The sequence below is a fragment of the Leguminivora glycinivorella genome, chromosome Z, assembly GCF_023078275.1.
Source record: "Leguminivora glycinivorella isolate SPB_JAAS2020 chromosome Z, LegGlyc_1.1, whole genome shotgun sequence".
NCBI classification, from domain to species: Eukaryota; Metazoa; Arthropoda; class Insecta; order Lepidoptera; family Tortricidae; genus Leguminivora; species Leguminivora glycinivorella.
In genome coordinates this window covers 90,836-115,871 of record NC_062998.1, presented here as the reverse complement: position 1 = coordinate 115,871, position 25,036 = coordinate 90,836, and the positions used below count along the sequence as shown (strand labels likewise).

General features: G+C 45.4%; 2 protein-coding genes across 2 annotated transcripts in view; both read left to right on the top strand.

Moving 5' to 3' along the window:
• The window catches only part of LOC125240765 (FMRFamide receptor-like), a 282,033-nt gene that overhangs the window by 256,139 nt on the left and 858 nt on the right, over window positions 1-25,036 (top strand). Inside the window, 4 exon segments of the mRNA XM_048148832.1 lie at window positions 13,638-14,138; window positions 14,140-14,227; window positions 14,384-14,584; window positions 14,744-14,881. Coding sequence (XP_048004789.1) covers window positions 13,705-14,138; window positions 14,140-14,227; window positions 14,384-14,584; window positions 14,744-14,881 — 861 coding nt within the window. The 5' untranslated portion in view covers window positions 13,638-13,704.
• Window positions 10,628-13,650, top strand: LOC125241360. The gene is made up of 6 exons (XM_048149805.1): window positions 10,628-10,804; window positions 11,083-11,285; window positions 11,771-12,197; window positions 12,494-12,670; window positions 13,154-13,386; window positions 13,638-13,650. Exons 1-6 carry the CDS (start codon window positions 10,664-10,666, stop codon window positions 13,648-13,650), a joined length of 1,194 nt encoding a protein of 397 aa, XP_048005762.1. The 5' UTR covers window positions 10,628-10,663.

Sequence of the window (25,036 nt, the reverse complement as noted above, 5' to 3'; positions counted from 1 at the left end):
TTTGGCCGCATGTATGACTGTGCCTAACTTGCCTCAAACATTGACTTAATGCTGAAGCATAAATCTAATTCTTATATTCAACTCGGGCCCTATGTGAAGAATGTTATTGTAATACAAAGTTATCGCCATAATATAAAAAGAAAACGATCTGATTTTTATTCCTTTCTTGAATAATATTCACAATTCATTTATTTCGAACAAAACGCCAGGGAATACATATTAATTATCTTTTACCAACGCTAAAATAAATGGCTGTCTTAGAAGACCCTCTCTGTATATGGCAAGGTCTCTGAAATTGATAAATGAGGGCTCACATGCGCGTATAAAACCATTCGTGACGAGACAGGATGATGGAGGGCAGCTGGTGGGCGCGGAGGCGGAGGCAGCTACAGCGACAGGCGGAGCGGAGCGGAGCGGAGCGGATGATGTCGGATGTTTGAGAACTAGCGGCGGGCGGGGCGCGCGGGCCGAGGGTCACAAACATATAAACATATAAGAATACAGTGGGTGCATAGATGGTGTCATACAATGCGTGCTTGCTAGAAGTTTAGGCGATTGTCGGCTGCAAGGCGCCCACTTATGTTATAGGTTGATTCACAAGAGCCGGCGTGTTGATCATGATACTGCGGAATTTCAAAACAAACTGATATTTAAAGGTGATTTAAAGTCAGCATCGTATTTTTTACTCTTATCGTACAAATACAACATACTTTTAAGATATCATGTAGGTATAGGTATATTTAGGTATCGTGGGCTAATTTTAGATGCATACAGATGCATATACTCGCATAGGTGCACGGTGTGAAAGTTCCTTAGAACTGTAAATAGAAAATAAAGTGTAACCATGACAATGCGGTTCAGGAAAAAGTTGTGATGTACGGAAATTTATACCAGAACCCATACACGAGCCACTTCACATAATACACCGGCGTTTTTATTGCCTACTGGTATTTTTATTTTTGTGGAATAAAAGTAACATGCGGAGAATATAATTATGACCGAATATTTTTCTTGGCAAACAACAAACACGAATGTTGGGATAGAGTTCGGTGTGATTCGTTTAGTGGTGTGTTGCTAGTGGTCGGTCGCGGTGTCACTCAGTTGCACGTTTCATCACAGAATATATAATAGTACAAGGTTTCATGCACAAATTAAAGGCATGTTGAACGTGCCGACACTGCCGACGGGCTGGCCAGGTTGCACGCCCGCACCACATCTCGGACACTGGCGATCAAATATATGAACGAGGCGCGTTCCTAGCACACATTATAAGCTCGTGTACGTGAACGCGTACCATGCTTGTATGAGTGAGATATGACAGGTCGACAGTTCGTGTTTTTGACAGGCGGTAACTGTGAGGTAACCGAGAGGGGGTGGGCGGCACTTTCAGCGGGGAGCGGGAGTGGCCATACTGTACGATAGTACTCTTTATTATACTGTGCCCGCACGCCCGCGCCCCGCGCCCCGCGGGTGCGGATGGCATGCGTTTCACATTTCAACCAGCAAATATAAGCATACGTGGAAAATGCATTACATTTCCACGGTGGAGTTTTCTGTGCGGCACAATATTTATTTTAGAGTAGCAGGACGCATTTACACGATATATTCGAACAAATATTTAGTGGATAGAATTTTCATAAGTAAACATAGGTAGTTATCTCTGAATACAAATCATGGATTATGTACCTACTTTTATGATTTCTAGTGTAATTTTTGATGTAATAATTATGTATTATTTAACCGATCATGACGGTGTTATAATACTACATTATGATGTTGTCTAATCTTTATAACGCATCAATAAATAAAGTCTACAAAAGTCAAGCAAAAAGATTTGTAAAAACTAAGTTTTTTGTTTAGAACCCAAAAAGTTTTAGACATACTTTATTACTTCTACTGAAAGTTGTTCTGACTCCGACCGATGGCTCGGACAGCGCGATCCTTTACTGTACCCGAGATTCAAGTCAAGTGTGCCCCAAACATACAGCGAATATTCCGGATGAAAGTGAACCTAAACACTCTACACTAAGATTTCTTTAGCACTGCAGTCGCAAATCCCTTCATAGAATAGGTAATTAGATACTTTGTATAATAGGGAGGTCACGGCGCTCGTCATTTTATTGTGCGCCGCGTTCTGAAGGTAGTATAGTTACTCAGACAGTAACGTAACGGGGCTTACGGGCACATGTTATATGTATTATAACTGCCCATATGTTTGTACGGTGAGATGACGAGTTTGAAGCTAACAGTAACTTGTGCGCCTAACTTTACCATAATCTAAAATGAAAAATGAGACTTATTACAAAGGTGAATAATGATTAATATACACTAAAAGAGTAAACATATTCTCCTTGAGGTCAATATACAGGGGAAATACATACATCGATGAAGAAGAGGTCATTCACAATCACCAACACGGTTACTGTCGGGCCCGCAGCGGCAGCGGCAGCGTGCAGCGCCAACACAATAGAGCGACGTCTATACACGTCCTGCGGGACTAACGAGTTACTAGTGTTAGTAAACAAACGGCCCCGCTTCGCTTCTCTGACGTTATTCGGAGGCATTGTGAGTGTATACACCGTGTCGCGAACGGATAATTAATGATTTCATCGGCACCATTAATTATCGCTGAATATGCATGAGAGCCACATCGTTAGTTTTTAGGTGCCTACAGCCTTCAGGCATACACGCGACGGCATTCAGTTTGTTACTTACTCCAGTATCAGTCCAAAAGAGAGTATTGTAAAGGTTACCTCTCCTGAATCGGTTTTTGTGGTAAAGCAAAGATTCTATTCACTGGGGATGTGCCTCCACCACTAAATAACCACCTTGCTTAGCCATATGCCGTTGCCGTGCCTGCATGCGCATACCATCAGGCGGCTGGTTTGTTTGTTTGTTTGCGCCGCCGCCGCCACCCCGTGTCACCAACACAGACCACTCATGTGTGACATGACTCATGTAACCAACTCTGTCCAATTTAAATACGGCTAGTTTTGGGTAATGGCGGCCCGATATCAATTATTATACTTAATCCTCTTAGAATTCTTAGCTTGACTTCAACTGACACTGTTAAACGTTTAGCTCAGTGTTGCCAACTCGAATATTGAAATACCCCTTCCTATTTTCATTTCCACATTACGAAGTTTCACTTGCTTGAAGTGACCAAAAGTCACCGCCTCCAGTTTAAGTGAGAAATAGTGAAGCAGCGTTAATCCGGTGAAAGAGTGGCGCGCGGTGCGGGAACACCCCTCGGGACGCGGGCGGGGGCGGGGGAGCGGGGGGAGCGGGGCTGGTCTGCCGGCGGAGGCGGCGGCGGCGGCGGCGGTGTCGCCGGCGCTGCCGGACCGTGCTGCCCGGAAGGGGCCGCTGATTTTTACGGATTGCTTTCAGGAGGCTGATTTATTGTCAGGGGTTAAAGGTGAACTCGGTTGGCCAGTGAGAACATTAAGGTTTTATCCCTATTTAGATGGATCAACAACTTGCGATTTTAGCCGTTTTAGGAATGGAACATCGCTTATAAGATCTGTCCGTGAAATGTCAGCAAAAATAACAATAAATAAATGAAATGAAATGAAATACTTTTGCTACTAACAGATCAAATTATAACCTTAAATAAATCTAGTTTAAGTTCGTTATAACAATCAGAACAAGCCTCCAGAACTGTGACGGCTGTCCTCACACCCTTTCTAAATGTTGCAAGTTTGACCAGCACCAGCAGCGCAATTAAGATTTACGAAGTGGTGAACTTGTGCTAGGACAATGACGCACTGCGCTTGCGAATTACAATTATGTACATGTTTCATGCTTGCTCTCTGCGAATTCTGACATTCTTGAGCGCTTACGATTTAATGTTGCTATGTTATATTTCCTAGCGGCTCTGCGAAATGTTATTTCTAGTTAAGAATAAATAATAATGATGAACTCGTTCTCTATACTCTGTACCAGTGGCCTCGCCTTGGCTCCGCATGCAGGCCGCAACATCTGACACGGTCGTATTTCGAAGGTGCCACATATTCTTGCAGCCATCGAAGAGCAACATGTTATTGCAGACGGACTCTCCTCGTACCGTACGCTACCGCGATCATATGCTTAACGAAACATTTCAGCAAAGTTTCAAAGCAAACCAATAAGTAGGTCCATCTATTATTTATGTAACTGTTGATATCCCTGAAGTTGCGCGGCAGTGGGGAGGGGGAAGGGGCGGGGGCGGGCGTATTTGCATTTGACATTTGCGTACACCGCGCGTGAGAGTTCAGCCGGCCTAGACAAGGTCACAATCGCTATCGCTTTAACAACGCAAAGCGTAGTGTCTCTCTATCACTCTTACGTATTAGTGCGAGACAGTTACGTTCTTATCGCCAAGGATCGTGAAGCAATTGACTTTTTGTGTACGGGCCTGTTCCCCTCCCGACTCGTAACGGTTCCGTCTGAAATATGGAGTGCCATCTGTCCCCGCGATAGCGCGCGATCACGGACGGGACGGGACCCCCCGGTAGATGGCGCTGGCCCTACCCGCTTCAGATAAACCATTTTTAAACTGCCACTTCTTTGAATTACCTATCTTTAGCTTTTAATTAGAGTACCGTCGAGGTAACTGTAAAATTGATTATTTAGCAATTGGCGGTTGGTTAACACAAGTTGAGCTGTCAAATGTAAAGTGAACCGTTTTACGACGCTGCTTATATATTTATATTTGCGACTTTAGATGTGACAGTGCAGTTAAATAAAATTGGGTTCTTTCGTCAAATAGAACATACGATTTGCAATTATATAGAAACAATATCTGCTTGTATGAACAGAAACAAAAGAGAATATTATGTGCATTTTCTAAATTCGAGCATAGTTAATCGAACGTAAAATCACACGTAAATCGTAATAGTTCGGTTAGTCAGAATTAAAAAACGTACTACACCAGTAAAAGAAATGCTAATGCTTCTGTAATCCTAATCACCGAAGTGGCATCGCGCCCATTAGCGTATTAGTGAGTAGTGCGCCATTTCTCCGAGCCCGCTGCGCTGTGAGCGCGCTCTCTGTGTGCATCGCCCGGCGCGGCGGCGGCGGCGGCGGCGGCGGCGGCGGCGGCGGCGGCGGCGCTGCGCTGTGAGCGCGCTCTCTGTGTGCATCGCCCGGCGCGGCGGCGGCGGCGGCGGCGCTGCTCTTTTCATCAGACGTCTGTGTAGTTTGATTAGTCTCTCCGTAACGCATTAGGGGGATTGTGACCTACAATTTTGTACTACTACTTTCTTTGGTAACTTTATGAAACGTATAAGCTATACAAATCCCAACTTTTACGAATGACATTTTTCCAGTTGTGTTTTGGCAATGATCGTTTATTCATTATTTAGTTATTTTGCTAATATTAACATTTTGATATTAGCTCCTTAAGGGTTTCGTGTATGATACCCAGGGAGCGTACTTTTCGTGCCGATGACATCAATTTGACGTCACGCTCCATATAGGGTGATCACAAATTGTTTTATTGTAAATTATTAATCATTAGTCATCAATCATTTTAAGTTATGAATTTCTTTGCGTGGTAATGAATGCAAGAAGGATGGTGTGCTTTACGTTAGAGAGGAATTCTCTTTTCTACGCATTTATTGTTATGTATTGTTAACAATACTATTTAATTAATTTTTTTTATAAAAACAAATCAAATAGAATAGAATAGAATAGAATAGAAAACGTTTATTTGGTGAAAATATACAAGTAAAACAACAATAGCCTTAATCTATATACATCTTAAACTAAAGTCACCAAAAAGGATGCCACTCAGCATATGCCAATGGCTAATTGGTATTAGCCACGGCGCTGGTTTTCAGGGCAACCAAGAAAACAGGGTGGGATTTCAATATTTTTAAAATTAACATATGGTGGACGAGGTCGCAATAAATACAATTATAACAGTCCACTTACTTATACATTTAAAAGTAGTATCTACGCAGAAATCTGAAATCTGAAATATTAAATAATATGCAGTAGAGCAGGCAACATAACTATTTAAAAACAGAAAATAAATGTAATGAAAGATTAATTGATCTATTAAATTAGTTTAAATTTAAATTTAAATTAGCACGATACGTCTGCTTATGTATTGGAAATCTGAAGAGCTGTAAGGTAGTTTTTCATCTTAATTTTGAAGGTTCCTACCGATGTACAGTTTCTAATAGGTGGTGGCAGATTGTTCCAACACTTCGTGGCAGCGTAACGAAAGCTGCCACGAAAAGCAGACGTATTGTGCTTCGGACCAATGAGTTGTTGGGCGCCCCGGACGTGACGCGTTGAAAATTTCAATTTATCATAAAGATATGTTGGTTGCTTGGTATGAATTATTCCAAATAACAAAGAAGATAAGTGCAAAGTGCGTCTTGCCGCCATATTGAGCAATTTATTCTTGTTTAAAAACGGCGTGATGTGGGAACGAGGAGGAACATGGAAACAATATCGTGCACAAGCGTTTTGTATGCGTTGTAGCAATACAGAGGTAAAATAATTTTATTCACGTTTCACATTTCAAGTAGGTATTATTTATGCCACATGTAAATGGACTACTGTATTTGAAGTAATTTGTACACGATTAAAATGATTGACGACAAATGATTAATAATTTACAATAAAACTATTTGGGATCACCCTATACGGAGCGTGACGTCAGATTAATGTCATCGGCATGAAAAGTACGCTCCCTGAATTGATACCTATTTAAATTTTTCTTTAAGCACGATAGTATTTTTATTACGATATTAGTACTACGGTAGTACTCTTTATTATACTGATCTCTCCGCGCTCCCCGCTGAAAGCGCCGCCCACCCCCTCTCGATTACCTCTCAGTTACCGCCTGTCAAAAACGCGAACAGTCAGTCTGTCATATCTCACTCATACACACGAGCTTAGAATGTGTGCTAGGAACGCGCCTCTTTCATATATTTGATCGCCAGTGTCCGAGATGTGCCTTAAGGCTAATCAAAAATTACCCTGATCACGCGACTGAATTTGGTTCGAATTTAATTTGCCAATTCATTACGAAAATTTGTTATAACCCATGGATGTCTTGTTTTTGTATATTTATACATGCAAATGTTCTATTTATTTATTTATTTATTTATTTATTTTATTTTATTCGGAAAACCAACAGCTTAAATATCTAAAACTAAGTTAGCAAAAATGTGTATCTGAAAAGCCAATTACAGGTTTCCACAGATAGGATGCGAAGGTAATTTACAGGCTAGCACAAAACAATCAGAGATTAATGAGATAGCAGCGTCAGGACATGCCACGGAAAAATAATGAGGTATTGATTTGATACATATTAAACTTATTAAAATCGAGATCTACCTTAATCTTCTGCTGGCGGGGGAGCAAAGAAACTAGATACTATAAGGTTCTTTACTAATGCGGGTTTCATTAGGTGCAGATCCAAATGATCATTGTTATGACACAGCTCATTCATCGACCTCGCTGCTCGGATAAAGTATGAATTTTTACGATAGTTGGTTTTGGTCGGTGGAAGAGACAAAGGTCGGTAATGTCTAGAGGTAACAGCTCTAGGGACCCGATAATTGATATTTTTAACCAGTTCCGGGCTATCAACAGACCCGGTCATGATTTTAGTTAAATATACTAAATCAGTAACTTTTCTTCTCAAATCTAAGGGGAGAAAATGATGTCTTATGCACCTATCACGATAACATAAGTCAGTAGTCTTAGTTTTGTATTGTAAGAATTTTAAAAATTTTCTTTGTATAGACTCAATGCGCTTAATATAGATGTCGTAACATGGATTCCACACAACGGATGCATACTCGAGGATTGATCGCACAAATGAACAATATAAAACTTTAATAGGTTTTACATTATTAAATTTAGATGTTGACCTCATGATAAAGCCTAGAGACCTGGAAGCTTTCTTTACTATTTTATCTATATGTATATCAAATATCAGTTTTGGGTCTTGATAAAGGCCTAAGTCCCTAGTAGACAGTGAGTTACTTATACTAGTGGAGTTGAGGGAGTAATTAAATAGAATCGGGTTGGGTCTGCGAGTAAATGACATCGTATGGCACTTTGCCACATTAAGATCCAGTCGGTTTTCCACACAGTAATTCGAGAACCTGTTTAAATCATCTTGCAGTAGCAAGCAGTCGGATACATTCTTGATGGATCTATATATCTTGGTGTCATCGGCATAAAGAAGAAATTGAGAATATTTAAAAATGGAACGGATATCATTGATGAAGATGACAAATAGCAAAGGGCCTAACAAAGATCCTTGCGGCACACCCGAGGGAATACCAGCCCAGGAGGAAGTTCTACCCCATTTATGTAAATTTGCGACGTTGTGGGCCGAACATATGACACGCCCTTATAGCCCTACAAATAAGGTCTTATTTTTGTCCTCCGTCCGAAAAACGTTGCGAGAATGAGTTGATATACATTTCAGGCCGCTGCGCTAAACGAAGTTACCGCTTCCCGGCTCCATCGAACAGAAAAACTCGCCCGGCTCCGCCTCGGCCGGCAGCTACACGTAATCTGAGACGTTGCTCGCTTTACTGGCCTACGTAATGTAGGCATGCAATCATGTATATTGCAGGTCTACCTGACGCTGGTTCTTTTCATTTCATAATGTCATAATTATGAATACAGCGTTTAGTTTAGGTACATTGTGATGCCAGCAACCCGCAAGCGACTAAGATTAAAACCCAAATGTTGATGTATTTTAATAGCTGTAAGGCTGTAGCCATAAAAGTGATGTGATAGAGGTGACATTTGGCGGCCAAAGTAGATAAAATGCTTATAAAGTGACGCACTCTCAAAGATGAGTTACGGGTCGCTCCCCGCCCCCCTCTCCCCTCTCCCCGGGGGCTCGTAAACATAATGTAAGTCATTTGTATCGTTCTCGAACCTAGTAGGTTACGTTATTGCCATATTTTGGGAGATCCGCGCGGCTGCAGCTAGCAGCTGGAATACTATTCCAACTTCTTGAACCAAGACACTTTATACCTTTTTGTTTTACTGCGTTCTAAGATTGACGTTGACGATACGAATAACGTTCCCTCTAACGGCTTGCCTGACTTATTATTCAATTATCCGTTGTATCCAACAGCAGGCCTAGCACATGATGGCCGCGGGAGTATGTCGCCGCGAGATAGACTACCTGTCCTTATGTCATTAATACAATACAATTAGACAAAGACGTGTCATCTATCTCGCGGCCACATACTCCCGCGGCCATCATGTGCTAGGCCTACTGATCGAGTTGTAAGATGCATTACATTACAGTAACGAAACAGTAAGCGTGTTTTCTGTTTCTGAGAAATATTTCCCAACGTACCTGGCTAAATGCCTATCTTAAGGCAACCTATGGGAATAGTGGTAGTTAAAAATCCTCTCACCTGTGGAGGCCATGCTGGTCGGCCGCCCCTCCCCGCGCCCCTCCCCGCGCCGGCGGCCCCTCCCCCGCGCCGCCGGACACCACACTCGGGTCTACCACCTGCACACGGGAGACAGTTTTAATGTACCTACTTTTCAAGATCCGTTAATATTAGTAATCATGTGTGTATGCATGTATGTATTTTTCGACGAAAACTAGAACTAGACGTAAATATCTATAACGAGGTAAGTTTAACCATCAGTTACATTGACGTATTATTACTCGTATGTTTCTTTTCAGGTATGAAAGGGTTATATATTCTATTCATATCCTGCGAAGGTCTTCCATATAAATATATTTATGATGGAAACAATCCTAAGACGGTTACCTATTCAGTGATGTTGAATTACGATTGAACTCGCCCACGATCTAAGATCTAAGCTGATCTGACAGAATCCTGATGAAGCCTTACAGGTTCCGCACGTATGTCTATGTATTCTCTAGTCTCTAGGCCCCACTGTCCATTAGCTACGGTGACTTACCCTATTCTAGTTTACTTGAGGACACCGTTGTTTTAAGTCTGATGCACTACACACTCTACACTATTACACATCGGTGGACAGTTGGACACGACCATGTCACTCAGAAAGATTTGTTTCAACGTCGCACATGACGAGTATAATCATCACCGACGGCTGCCCGGTAAGTTGATAACAGTGGATTGCCATTTTCTTCCCATCAGAAATCGTCTCCAAGGCGTTGTCCAGGTAAAACTGACTATAGGCACTAGGCAGTCGGCGCACATTCATTTGGATATCACCAGCTAAACTACTGCACTAAGAATTTCAATTACAAGTTATATATTTTCAAGAAAGCACATCGAGCGACGATGGCAAGCATGGTACCATCATGGAACCAAAGAGCATTGACAGATACTAGACTGACAGTATTGGCCAGCATAGACTAAATCTATTATGTTTGGTATTGGCCACGCTCGCAAAAAGGTCTGCCAATGTGAAACTAACCAAAACCTCTTTCTTCTGCATCAACAATGTCAACATGAAGGAAACGTGCGCAAAAGTCATAGAGTGACTTGCCGATGCGAAATACTGTCAAGGACATAGATTTAATGATATCAGTACCACGCCAGCATGAGTTTTCGGTCAAAATCTTCTGTATAACATGTTAAAATAATTTTACTGTCTCTGATGATTAAGTTCACTATTTGGCCAAATTTGTCGGACACAGGCTGTAGAGCTTAGATGCTAGAGAAGAGAAGTCAAATGCGTCTGGATGCTGAGGGTGGTGGTTGTGTTGATGGTGGCGTGCGGCGCGGCGCGCGCGGGCTACACCTTCTTCCGCGACATGCGGGCGCGCGCCGGCCTCGCCCCGGCCTCCGGCGGACCCACGCGCAGGATCTTCGGCGGCACGGAGGTACGCCGCCCGCCACCCGCCACTTGTATGTGCGCACTCGTACTGGACCCGAAACCAATACACGCCACGCACGCAACGGCACTCTCTTCCCACAGTTTCGAAACCAAGTTCTTTTGTAAATTAACCATGCTGCTGGGTCTCTGAATACTGTCTATTCAGGGAGGGAATAAGTAGTAGGCGACTATTTCTGTTATGAAAGTTTCCGACACTCGGCACAGTGATTGCGCTTTGCGGTGGGTGGCTGGGCTACCTGAGAGCTGATGTTGAGTCCACTGCAGGTGCGCGGGTGGTCGTGGGCGCGCGCGTGCGCGCTGCTGGACGGCGCGCAGTTCGCGCGCTGCTCGTGCGCCGTGCTGGCGCCGCGCTGGGCGCTCACGGCCGCGCACTGCACCACGCCCGACGTCGCGCACGTGCAGTACAACGGCCGCCGGCCGCCCGACTCTGATCTCGCCACCGTCGAAATGATGTTCCAGCACCCAGAGTGAGTTACAAGATGACCGATCGGGCCTAGCGCGTACTGACCCTGCCTTCTAAGCCGCGGACCTAGGCATTTATTTGTGAGATGAACACAAATGTTTGTTCCTGTCATGTATGTTTTCTATACATTTTTGAATTTTGAATACCGTACCAGTCGTCGTAGTAGTCGCCGTCAATATGCCCATACTGTTAAGCCTGAACTAGAATAATATCACAAGTCCCTCATAGGAAAATAATTTGTCGAAGCTCAGTGGGACTGATAGTAATTAGTAACACTTCACGCGACCCTGAACTTTGCTATAGGTATTTTTTTATTTATTATTATAAATGGGCTGACTCTTGGCCAGCTCTAGCCAAAGTCAAAGACGTGGCCTACGATGGAGTGAGCTCGCCCAGACCACGACTCGCCTGAGCCTTGTAAACCGTGTCGTAGCAGCAGCCTCTTAAAATGTAGGTTATGGTTGATCAGGAAGCACTCGCACCCGCCAGGTACCGCGTGGTGCTGAAGCAGCTGGAGGACGGGTCGGACGTGGTAGTGCTGCACCACGACGTGGGCCTCGTGCGCGTCGACGACGACATGCTCCTGCTCGCCTCCGTCGAGCGCTGGCTGCGCGCCGCGCCCGCGCCCGCGCCCGCGCCCACGCCCACGCCCACGGCCGAGGCCCCACCCGAGCCCGCGCCTGCGCTCGAGCCCGAGCCCCCGCCCGAGCCTATGCCCGAGACCGCTTTCACGTTCGACCCCGCTTTTACGCAGCCCGCATGGCCGCCCGGGCCCGCTTTCACGCCCGGGCCCGCCGCTTTCACGCCCGGGCCCGCTTTCCCGCCCGAGTCGGGGCCTGAGCCCGCGCCCTCGCCCTTCGCGTCCGAACCCCTCGACCGCTACACCGTCGGTAATCTCATTGGAAGGAAAGTTGAAGTGAGGACGGCTACTTACTCGTACCTTATATTATTTAGTGTACCTCTAGATACCTAAACTGAATAGTTATCTCTGATGTCCCATGTTGTGAAAGCCCTCATACAACTGTACCGAAACCGAGAGGCGAATCTGCCCATTCCAGCGCATGCGGAGATTCTACAGTGATCTTGATCAAAATTACAACTACTCTGCTCATTACGTATACCACTCGGAGAGTTTGTGTTATGTAGGAGTACGAAACATAGTTCGACGGTCCCCTCTACTTAGACATGTTTTAACTAGTAGTTGATGTTCAGGTGCTCGGGTTCGGCACGACGGAGGAGCAGCCGCCGAGCCGGCGCCTGCACAGCGTGCGGCTGGTGCTGCAGCCCTGCGGCCGCGACGGCTGGCTCCACGTCGCCTGCGCCATCGGCCCCGAGCGCGGCGTCTGCGCCGGCGACTCGGGCGGGCCCGTGCTCTACAACGGCACGCAGGTCCGCATCTCACCACCCTCATCAAACTTTCGAGAGAGGAGATGAGAAGCAGATGCATACGGCAGTTGTTAGAGTGAAGCTGCTGCCGCAAGATTAAACCGTAACGCGTGCGCGATAGGCGCGGAGCGCGGAGCGAAGACTAACTTAATTGCCTCACTGCTTGTATCTAGTATTAGATAATAATGTCTTTCTAATCTATGAGAGAGATAATGAGTTGGTCCAACACTTACTCAGACCTGCGGGCGTAGCACACTAGTGGGACAAACTCTATCGCATCGGTGCGTCCCTATCACACTAACAAATAGTGCGAAAAGGATGGCCCGACGTTATATCGTTTATTACGCGACCGTGCTTGCATGCATGATGTATCGTTCTATTTATCCCTGGCTGCAAGAGTAATGGCGCCGAACAGCGCACAGAGCGGAGTGCGTGGAGAAGTCCGTGTCGGCGTGTGGTGGTGTAAACTGCGTGTCCTCCCGGCAGATCGGCGTGACGTCGCTGGGGCCCACGTCGTGCAGCGGCCCCCCGGCCAACCACCCGCTGTCGCGCTCCGTGTTCACGGTGCTGCAGCCGTACGCCGACATCATCAACGCCACCATGGCCGAGGACCCGGACCTGCCGGTGCGCATGCGCGCGGTGCGCCCCACCAGCGCCGCGCAAGCCCGAGCCCACCCCCGCGCCCGCGCCGCACTCGGCGCTGCGCTACTGTGTGCCATGTACGTCACCTCAGCAAGTAGTTTGACCTAGTAGTAGACACGAGTATGCAAAAGGTGTTGCGGACGGATGCTGTGTATGGTCAATAGGAAGATTTTAAAATTTTAGTTGGCGTGTAACATGTTTTGTATTATGAATAAAACTAATATAATCATACAGATTTGTAGTTATTTAATTATCCTACTGACTAGACTCGCGCAGCCAGGCGTAGGTGCCTACATTGTAATAATATGGTGTATGTGTTTGTTGGCAGAGCGGTGGTGTAGCGCGTCGCGGGCGCGGGCGCGGGTGGCGGGTGGAGGGGCGCGTGCCATGCCGCGATGAGCGGCGACGGCCGCAACGGCACCAACGGCACGCTGGAGTGCGACTCGGACGCCGACGTGTCCGAGTCGGACAAGCTGTTCCGCTTCGTGGTGCACGGCGTGCTGCTGAACGTGGTGGGGTGCGGCGGGCTGCTGGGGAACGCGCTCTGCGTCGCCGTGCTCAGCCGGCCGCAGATGCGCTCCTCGATCAACTGCCTGCTGGCGGGGCTGGCGGCGGCGGACGCGGCGCTGCTGGTGGCCAGCGTGCTGCTCTTCGGGCTGTCGGCCATCTTCCCGTACACGGGCCGCCTGCGCTACTACTACTACCACGTGTGCCCGCGCCTGGCGCCGCTGGCGTACCCGCTGGCGCTGGTGGCGCAGACCATGTCGGTGTACCTCACGCTGGTGGTGACGGCCGAGCGCTGGGTGGCCGTGTGCCGCCCGCTGCGCGCGCGCGCTCTGCACGCCGCGCCGCGCGCGCTTCGCCGTCTTGGGGGTCGCCATATTCGCCTTTGCCTATAACGCGCCCAAGTTTCTTGAGGTTAGTATTCTTCTTTTTACACGTGTCAGTAAGATATTATTTTCTTCTCTCTGAAACGTCCGCCACGTTTGTTTAGTAGTACAATAGTTCGTGGGAAAGTATCCATAGACCTCTAACGCATACATTTACTACAAGACAGTTGTGTATACATTGCAGGTGGAAGTGGTCCGCATCCCGGCGCTGGGCGCTGGGGAGGGGGGCGCGGAGAGCGAGGAGGACGCCATCTACTGCGTGGCGGCGGCCGAGTTCCGCAGCGAGCTGTACGTGGCCGTGTACGTGCACTGGCTGTACCTGCTCGTCATGTACGCCGTGCCCTTCACCGCGCTCGCCGTGCTCAACGCGGCCATCGTGCGACAGGTGGGCACTGATCACTAGCGAGTCTAGCGACACGTCACATCTACCGCGACCTAATACCGGTCTGACAACGATGATGAGCTTGTTAGAGTGCGTCAAATCAAATATTTAGTTTAGTGCCTCAAACCATCATGAGCCATTTTATATGTGATGATTGGGCAGGTTCGGCGCGCGCAGGCGGAGCGCGCGCGGCTGTCGCGGTCGCAGCGGCGCGAGCTGTCGCTGGCCACCATGCTGCTGGTCGTCGTGCTCGTCTTCTTCCTCTGCAACCTGCTGCCGCTCGTCACCAACTCCTTTGAGGCGAGTACACACACGCTACGCTACCACCTACTCATGTGCAACTTGCACAAACTTTACAAAAAAATCTTAAAGGCCATGCCAGGATAAGCTAAGTGAATCTGCCCCCAGCGAGTTTTGGCGAATTTTTTTTTAATTGATTCGTCTTTGTATTAGTATCTAGTATGCCAAATTTCAGCTCCCAAAACTTTACAGTTTAGTAATTAAAAAAAAACGAAATTTAAACTTTCTTCGATATTTTTTTTTCTGGGCAGCCGATTTTGACGTGTGCATGTAGGGTAGGACAATTATAATTATGATATTAATTTTGTGTTATATTGCCATACAAAATCTTAAAAAAATATGAAAAAAAAAAATCATATTTTTTTAAGTACTATCACGCAAGCGACACTTCCAGATTTTTCATCAAAGTAAGCCTCTTTAATAAGCTACCAAATGAATATAAATACTTAATTTTATCTGTGGTAGAACAAGGTGTTTTTAGGGTTCCGTAGTCAACTAGGAACCCTTATAGTTTCGCCATGTCTGTCTGTCCGTCCGTCCGTCCGTCCGTCCGTCCGTCCGTCCGTCCGTCCGTCCGTCCGTCCGTCCGTCCGTCCGTCCGTCCGTCCGTTCGTCCGTCCGTCCGTCCGTCCGTCCGTCCGTCCGTCCGTTCGCGGATAATCTCAGTGACCGTTAAGACTAGAAAGCTGAAATTTGGTATCAATATGTATATCAATCACGCCGACAAAGTGCAAAAATAAAAAATGGAAAAAAATGTTTTATTAGGGTACCCCCCCTACACGTAAAGTGGGGAGTGATTTTTTTTTCATTGCAATCCTAACGTGTGATATATTGTTGGATAGGTATTTGAAAATGAATAAGGGTTTACTAAAATCATTTTTTGATAATATTCATATTTTCGGAAATAATCGCTCCTAAAGGAAAAAAAAGTGCGTCCCCCCCCCCCTCTAACTTTTGAACCATAATAATTATTTTTTTCTTTTTTCATTTATTTAGGAAACAAACAGTCACATACAAAAGTGTTTAAGTTCTTAATTAATTAATTATGTTTAAAAAATATGAAAAAAAAATTAAGGTAGGCTGCGTCAGGGACACAGCCGCGATGGATAACGTGAAACGTTGTGTGGACCATCGCTAAAGAGGAGGGGACGTAACTAACTAGCGAAGGCCGCAGGCCGAGCTGCGGACAGACAGTGCTCCCAGGTATAACAATAATAAGTGTCTAAAAAGCGAAGCGGTGGGCCGGAGGCCCAACGCTGAGCTTCGAAACCTAGCGAAGGCCGAAGGGCGAGCTCCGCGTAGGGCCGAAGGCCCGGAGCGTCCCCGTGGCGCTCACAAGTACGCGAGGCCGCAGGCCGAGCTGTGGACAGATAGTGCTCCCACACAACACAGAGCAATAATAAAAGTGTCTAAAAAGCGAAGCGGCGGGCCGGAGGCCCAACGCTGAGCTTCAAAACACAGCGAAGGCCGAAGGCCGAGGTCCGCGTAGGGCCGAAGGCCCGGAGTGTCCCCGAAGCGCTCCTAAGCACGCGAGGCCGCAGGCCGAGCTGCCGACAGATAGCGCTCCCACACAGAGCAATAATAAAAGTGTCTAAAAAGCGAAGCGGCGGGCCGGAGGCCCAACGCTGAGCTTCAAAACACAGTGAAGGCCGAAGGCCGAGCTCCGCGTAGGGCCGAAGGCCGAGCTCCGCGTAGGGCCGAAGGCCCGGAGCGTCCCCGTGGCGCTCACAAGTACGCGAGGCCGCAGGCCGAGCTGCGGACAGATAGTGCTCCCACACAGAGCAATAATAAAAGTGTCTAAAAAGCGAAGCGGCGGGCCGGAGGCCCAACGCTGAGCTTCAAAACACAGCGAAGGCCGGAGGCCGAGCTCCGCGTAGGGCCGAAGGCCCGGAGCGTCCCCGAAGCGCTCCTAAGCACGCGAGGCCGCAGGCCGAGCTGCCGACAGATAGCGCTCCCACACAGAGCAATAATAAAAGTGTCTAAAAAGCGAAGCGGCGGGCCGGAGGCCCAACGCTGAGCTTCAAAACACAGCGAAGGCCGAAGGCCGAGCTCCGCGTAGGGCCGAAGGCCCGGAGCGTCCCCGTGGCGCTCACATGTACGCGAGGCCGCAGGCCGAGCTGCGGACAGATAGTGCTCCCCACACAGAGCAATAATAAAAGTGTCTAAAAAGCGAAGCGGCGGGCCGGAGGCCCAACGCTGAGCTTCGAAACACGGCGAAGGCCGAAGGCCGAGCTCCGCGTAGGGCCGAAGGCCCGAAGCGTCCCCGTGGCGCTCACAAGTACGCGAGGCCGCAGGCCGAGTTGCAGACAGATAGTGCTCCCACACAAAGCAATAATAAAAGTGTCTAAAAAGCGAAGCGGCGGGCCGGAGGCCTTCGCTGAGCTTCGAAATACGGCGAAGGCTGAAGGCCAAGCTCCGCGTAGGGCCGAAGGCCCGGAGCGTCCCCGTGGCGCTCACAAGTACGCGAGGCCGCAGGCCGAGCTGCGGATAGATAGTGCTCCCACACAGAGCAATAATAAAAGTGTCTAAAAAGCTCAGCGGCGGGCCGGAGGCCCAACGCTGAGCTTCGAAACCCAGCGAAGGCCGAAGGCCGAGCTCCGCGTAGGGCCGAAGGCCCGGAGCGTCCCTCAGGTGCTCCCAAGTACGCGAGGCCGCAGGCCGAGCTGCGGACAGATAGAGCTCCCACACAGAGCAATAATAAAAGTGTCTAAAAAGCGAAGCGGCGGGCTGGAGGCCCAACGCTGAGCTTCGAAACACGGCGAAGGCCGAAGGCCGAGCTCCGCGTAGGGCCGAAGGCCCGGAGCGTCCCCGTGGCGCTCACAAGTACGCGAGGCCGCAGGCCGAGCTGCGGACAGATAGTGCTCCCACACAGAGCAATAATAAAAGTATCTAAAAAGCGAAGCGGCGGGCCGGAGGTCCAACTCCCATGCAGAACCATTATAAAAGTGTGTAAAAAGTATTCTGCGTGGGAGCACTATCTATCTGTAGCTCGGCCTGCGGCCTCGCGTAAAAACACTAAAGGTAAACAAAATACAAAAGACAAGACCGTGGGGCCTTCGGAGCCTGCGCACCACCAAAAAAGTACTGTACATATAAATAAATAAATAAATATTGGACGACACCTTACACAGATCAACCTAGCCCCAAACTAAGCAAAGCTTGTACTATGGGTGCTACGTGCTAGACGACGATATACATACTTATTATATTATACATAGTAATTTACTGAATTTTAACTACAATGAGTCATTATCGCTTGATCGTATGTTATATGCAGCCGCCGGCGCCATTCATTCTAATGCATATTTGAGGAGATGAATATGTTTTACTATAGAAAATGTATATTTATTCTAATCCTTATTAGTTAGTCTTGGTATTTTAAGTACCTTTTTACGGTTATATGCTTAAATTTTTGCATACGATGGCCTTAAAAAACGAATCGGAAGAGACTAGATTGCTTCGGTATGTTATATGCGATGGCGGCGCCATACATTCTAAGGCATATTTGAGGAGATGAATATGTTTTACTATAGAAAATGTATATTTATTGTAATCCTTAGTAGTTAGTCTTAGTATTTTAAGTACTTTTTTACGGTTATATGCTTAAATTTTTGCATACGTTGGCCTTAAACCAATCGGAAGAGATAAGATTGCTTCGGTATGTTATATGCGACGGCGGCGCCATACATTCTAATGCATATTTGAGGAGATGAATATGTTTTACTATAGAAAATGTATATTTATTGTAATCCTTATTTGTTAGTCGTAGTATTTTTAGTCATTTTTGATGGTTTTATGCTTTAATTTTAGCATATGATTGCCTCAAACGAATCGAAAGAGTCACGATTGCCAACAAGTTTCAGTACATTGCCAGCCGTTGCCGCCGCCATAGTTTCTAATGCATTATTTGATAAGATGAATGAGTTTTACTATGGATAATGTATATTTATTTTAATCCTTATTAGTTAGTATTAGTGTTTTGAGTAACTTTTGACAGTTTTATGCTTTAATTTTTACATACGATGTCCCCAAATATGAACAAGCTCCAAATTTTTGTAAAAAATGCCACATTATTGAATTTTTCCAGCTGGTCATAAATAAATATATTAGTCTTTTATAATATTTCGATAATTTAGCACGAGATCTATTTAACAATACCATTTTATGGTACAGCACAATACAATTTTTGTGAGTACTTGCTAAACAAACAATACAAAAAACGTCATTTTTGGCCCGAATGGAACGCTTATACCGCAAAAGTGGCGCCATCTGTATCAGCAAATTATGTATGTCCGAGTAATGGCTACTTTCCTCTACACACTCATATTAAAATTATTTTTATGGGTATTATAGTTACAGAGATATAAGCCGCCGCGCCATAACACTTTTCGTTACACCTGGTTTTCGGTCCGGTCACTCTACTACGGGTTTTTAAAGACGTTCACCTAACGTTTCACGTCAAAACTCACAAAAGTAGAGCTTTAGAAAGACTTTCTAGGAAAATTGTATTGAACTTGATAAGTTCAGTAGTTTTTGAGAAAAATACGAAAAACTACGGAACCCTACACTGAGCGTGGCCCGACACGCTCTTGGCCGGTTTTTTTTTAATTGAATACATCACAATACATTTTACTCCCATACAGGCATACACGCTCGTTAAAACGAATCGCTGACAAACTCTAGAGAAACGTGCACGTTAAACACTGGCCACTAATAATAAGGAGGAGAATAAGCTCTTAGTGGCAGAGCGGAAGATCTTCAGAAAGATTTTAGGCCCTACGAGACGAGAGGATGGCTCTTGGAGAGTCAGGAAGAACTTGGAGGTGGAAGAGCTTCAAGTGACTGAGTGGCATCAGATTGCACAATGCTCAGGATAGGAGCGAATGGCGGAATCTAGTGTCGGAGGCCAAGATCCACTTCGGGTCGCTGAGCCATCGCAGTAAGTAAGTACTAATAAGAATAAAAAAAATATATGAATATGTTTTTTTTTTTGTTATAAAAAAAAGTCACAAACTGCGAAAAACTTTTCTTATACACTTTGTATGAAATTTTTTTTGACGTGAAACGTTAGGTGAACGTCTTTAAAAACCCGTAGTAGAGTGACCGGACCGAAAACCAGGTGTAACGAAAAGTGTTATGGCGCGGCGGGTTATATCTCTGTAACTATAATACCCATAAAAATAATTTTAATATGAGTGTGTAGAGGAAAGTAGCCATTACTCGGACATACATAATTTGCTGATACAGATGGCGCCACTTTTGCGGTATAAGCGTTCCATTCGGGCCAAAAATGACGTTTTTTGTATTGTTTGTTTAGCAAGTACTCACAAAAATTGTATTGTGCTGTACCATAAAATGGTATTGTTAAATAGATCTCGTGCTAAATTATCGAAATATTATAAAAGACTAATATATTTATTTATGACCAGCTGGAAAAATTCAATAATGTGGCATTTTTTACAAAAATTTGGAGCTTGTTCATATTTGGGGACATCGTATGTAAAAATTAAAGCATAAAACTGTCAAAAGTTACTCAAAACACTAATACTAACTAATAAGGATTAAAATAAATATACATTATCCATAGTAAAACTTATTCATCTTATCAAATAATGCATTAGAAACTATGGCGGCGGCAACGGCTGGTAATGTACTGAAACTTGTTGGCAATCGTGACTCTTTCGATTCGTTTGAGGCAATCATATGCTAAAATTAAAGCATAAAACCATCAAAAATGACTAAAAATACTACGACTAACAAATAAGGATTACAATAAATATACATTTTCTATAGTAAAACATATTCATCTCCTCAAATATGCACTAGAATGTATGGCGCCGCCGTCGCATATAACATACCGAAGCAATCTTATCTCTTCCGATTGGTTTAAGGCCAACGTATGCAAAAATTTAAGCATATAACCGTAAAAAAGTACTTAAAATACTAAGACTAACTACTAAGGATTACAATAAATATACATTTTCTATAGTAAAACATATTCATCTCCTCAAATATGCCTTAGAATGTATGGCGCCGCCATCGCATATAACATACCGAAGCAATCTAGTCTCTTCCGATTCGTTTTTTAAGGCCATCGTATGCAAAAATTTAAGCATATAACCGTAAAAAGGTACTTAAAATACCAAGACTAACTAATAAGGATTAGAATAAATATACATTTTCTATAGTAAAACATATTCATCTCCTCAAATATGCATTAGAATGAATGGCGCCGGCGGCTGCATATAACATACGATCAAGCGATAATGACTCATTGTAGTTAAAATTCAGTAAATTACTATGTATAATATAATAAGTATGTATATCGTCGCCTAGCACGTAGCACCCATAGTACAAGCTTTGCTTAGTTTGGGGCTAGGTTGATCTGTGTAAGGTGTCGTCCAATATTTATTTATTTATTTATATGTACAGTACTTTTTTGGTGGTGCGCAGGCTCCGAAGGCCCCACGGTCTTGTCTTTTGTATTTTGTTTACCTTTAGTGTTTTTACGCGAGGCCGCAGGCCGAGCTACAGATAGATAGTGCTCCCACGCAGAATACTTTTTACACACTTTTATAATTGTTCTGCGTGGGAGTTGGACCTCCGGCCCGCCGCTTCGCTTTTTAGACACTTTTATTATTGCTCTGTGTGGGAGCTCTATCTGTCCGCAGCTCGGCCTGCGGCCTCGCGTACTTGGGAGCACCTGAGGGACGCTCCGGGCCTTCGGCCCTACGCGGAGCTCGGCCTTCGGCCTTCGCTGGGTTTCGAAGCTCAGCGTTGGGCCTCCGGCCCGCCGCTGAGCTTTTTAGACACTTTTATTATTGCTCTGTGTGGGAGCACTATCTATCCGCAGCTCGGCCTGCGGCCTCGCGTACTTGTGAGCGCCACGGGGACGCTCCGGGCCTTCGGCCCTACGCGGAGCTTGGCCTTCAGCCTTCGCCGTATTTCGAAGCTCAGCGAAGGCCTCCGGCCCGCCGCTTCACTTTTTAGACACTTTTATTATTGCTTTGTGTGGGAGCACTATCTGTCTGCAACTCGGCCTGCGGCCTCGCGTACTTGTGAGCGCCACGGGGACGCTTCGGGCCTTCGGCCCTACGCGGAGCTCGGCCTTCGGCCTTCGCCGTGTTTCGAAGCTCAGCGTTGGGCCTCCGGCCCGCCGCTTCGCTTTTTAGACACTTTTATTATTGCTCTGTGTGGGGAGCACTATCTGTCCGCAGCTCGGCCTGCGGCCTCGCGTACATGTGAGCGCCACGGGGACGCTCCGGGCCTTCGGCCCTACGCGGAGCTCGGCCTTCGGCCTTCGCTGTGTTTTGAAGCTCAGCGTTGGGCCTCCGGCCCGCCGCTTCGCTTTTTAGACACTTTTATTATTGCTCTGTGTGGGAGCGCTATCTGTCGGCAGCTCGGCCTGCGGCCTCGCGTGCTTAGGAGCGCTTCGGGGACACTCCGGGCCTTCGGCCCTACGCGGACCTCGGCCTTCGGCCTTCGCTGTGTTTTGAAGCTCAGCGTTGGGCCTCCGGCCCGCCGCTTCGCTTTTTAGACACTTTTATTATTGCTCCGTGTGGGAGCACTATCTGTCCACAGCTCGGCCTGCGGCCTCGCGTACTTGTGAGCGCCACGGGGACGCTCCGGGCCTTCGGCCCTACGCGGAGCTCGCCCTTCGGCCTTCGCTAGGTTTCGAAGCTCAGCGTTGGGCCTCCGGCCCACCGCTTCGCATTTTAGACACTTATTATTGTTATACCTGGGAGCACTGTCTGTCCGCAGCTCGGCCTGCGGCCTTCGCTAGTTAGTTACGTCCCCTCCTCTTTAGCGATGGTCCACACAACGTTTCACGTTATCCATCGCGGCTGTGTCCCTGACGCAGCCTACCTTAATTTTTTTCCTTTAGGAGCGATTATTTCCGAAAATATTAATATTATCAAAAAACGATCTTACTAAACCCTTATTCATTTTTAAATACCTATCCAACAATATATCACACGTTGGGGTTGGAATGAAAAAAAAAATCCGCCCCCACTTTACATGTAGGGGGTACCCTAATAAAACATTTTTTTTCCATTTTTTATTTTTGCACTTATTTGGCGTAATTGATATACATATTGGTACCAAATTTCAGCTTTCTAGTGCTAACGGTTACTGAGATTATCCGCGGACGGACGGACGGACGGACGGACGGACGGACGGACGGACGGACAGACAGAGATGGCGAAACTATAAGGGTTCCTAGTTGACTACGGAACCCTAAAAGGGCATTTCTCAGGAGGCGCGTTTTTACGTGTCCGAGGCAAAAAACGTCAGAACGGACTGTTCTAAAAATCTGAATTAAATCAGGCATAATCTTTAGCCTCTGTTCTATTTGGTACACCTTAACATTATTTATTTATTATTTGTATGATATGAGTAATAAAATATTAAATGCGAAAAATGACGTAGTAGCACAAATATAGTTAGTTTTAGCTATGTTTTAACCATTCAGTGTAGAGGAGATGCAGTACCGTTTTATAAAGGGCACTTTTTGAAGGTTTCTCAGTCGTTCGCTGGGTTTGGTCCCATGTTTTTTAAGATTCGGTGGATGAATTTACTCCCACAGTTTAGGTCCATTTGTCGTTATGTAAGGTACTAATAAATCCTTGAAAGTATGTTATTACGTCATTAAAACATCTCCTCTGTATCATGCATGCTATTGCAGTTATCTCCAAAAAAGCTATAAAATTTGATATCAGTGTTGATTTCCGTGGTTTCGGTGGATTTTTTGACCACCGATATCAAAAAAAGTGACCACCGACTTCGATTGCCACGTTGTAAACTGATTAAATGTCTATTATTTTCTAATATTTCATACTTAAATAGTAGGATATACCTTGTAAAAACATAGAACTATGTTTCTAAGCAAATTAAGCCACTCTATGGGTACAAAATTCTCTACTCAATAATGACTAGCATATTACCATGTTAAATTTAGTAAAATTGCGCGATTATGTGCCTTTTTACATGACCTGTCATCGAATTAAAATGAAAAATATCAATAAATTAAATAATAAGTTATATATTAAGTTGAAATGTGGAATAATGTGTAAAAAATTGAATTCGGTGGGGCAAATTGATTACAGTGCCCATACATAATTTCGGTGATTTTAAAATGTCAGATTTCTTACAAACTATAAGGTTCTAATGGAGGCCTTCACCACCAATATTTTTTATATTTAGGCTAGATTTTAGTAAATTGACTGACATATCAATAAAGTAGTAAATAAAAATCAGCACCGAAATCAGGCACCGAACGTCATCCCTGAGAACCGCCCAAAAACACCTTGTTCTACCACAGATAAAATTAAGTATTTATATTCATTTGGTAGCTTATTAAAGAGGCTTACTTTGATGAAAAATCTGGAGCTGTCGCTTGCGTGATAATACTTTTAAAAAAAATTGATTTTTTTTTAAGTTTTTGTATGGCAATATAACACAAAATTAATATCATATAATTGTCCTACCTACTTGCACAATATACGTGACGCACGTCAAAATCGGCTGCCCAGAAAAAAATATCGAAGAAAGTTTAAATTTCGTTTTTTAGGGTTCCGTAGCCAAAATGGCAAAAACGGAACCCTTATAGTTTCGTCATGTCCGTCTGTCCGTCTGTCCGTCTGTCCGTCTGTCCGTCTGTCACAGCCGATTTACTCGGAAACTATAAGTACTACAGTGATGAAATTTGATGGGAATATGTGTTGTATGAACCGCTACAAAATTATGACACTAAATAGTAAAAAAAAGAATTGGGGGTGGGCCCCCCATACATGTAACTGAGGGATGAAAATTTTTTTTTCGATGTACATACCCGTGTGGGGTATCAATGGAAAGGTCTTTTAAAATGATATAAAGTTTTCTAAAAAACATTTTTCTTAAAGTGAACGGTTTTTGAGATATCAGCTCTCAAAGTCGTAAAAAGTATGTCCCCCCCCTCTATTTTTATAACTACGGGGTATAAAATTCTAAAAAAAATAGAGGTGATGCATGCTAATTAACTCTTTCAACGATTTTTGGTTTGATCAAAGTATCTCTTATAGTTTTTGAGATAGGTTGATTTAACTGTAATTTTGGCAGGTGTATAAATTGACATAATAAGTTTATTATATTTGCTGCTACGGAACCCTTTGTGCG

Bases quoted from the DNA above. Each gene is read 5' to 3' on its own strand.
- LOC125241360 (XM_048149805.1), top strand. From the start codon at position 10,664: ATGCTGAGGGTGGTGGTTGTGTTGATGGTGGCGTGCGGCGCGGCGCGC. The intron at 10,805-11,082 runs GTACGCCGCCCG...AGTCCACTGCAG, and splicing joins GGATCTTCGGCGGCACGGAG to GTGCGCGGGTGGTCGTGGGC. The intron at 11,286-11,770 runs GTGAGTTACAAG...CGCACCCGCCAG, and splicing joins ATGATGTTCCAGCACCCAGA to GTACCGCGTGGTGCTGAAGC.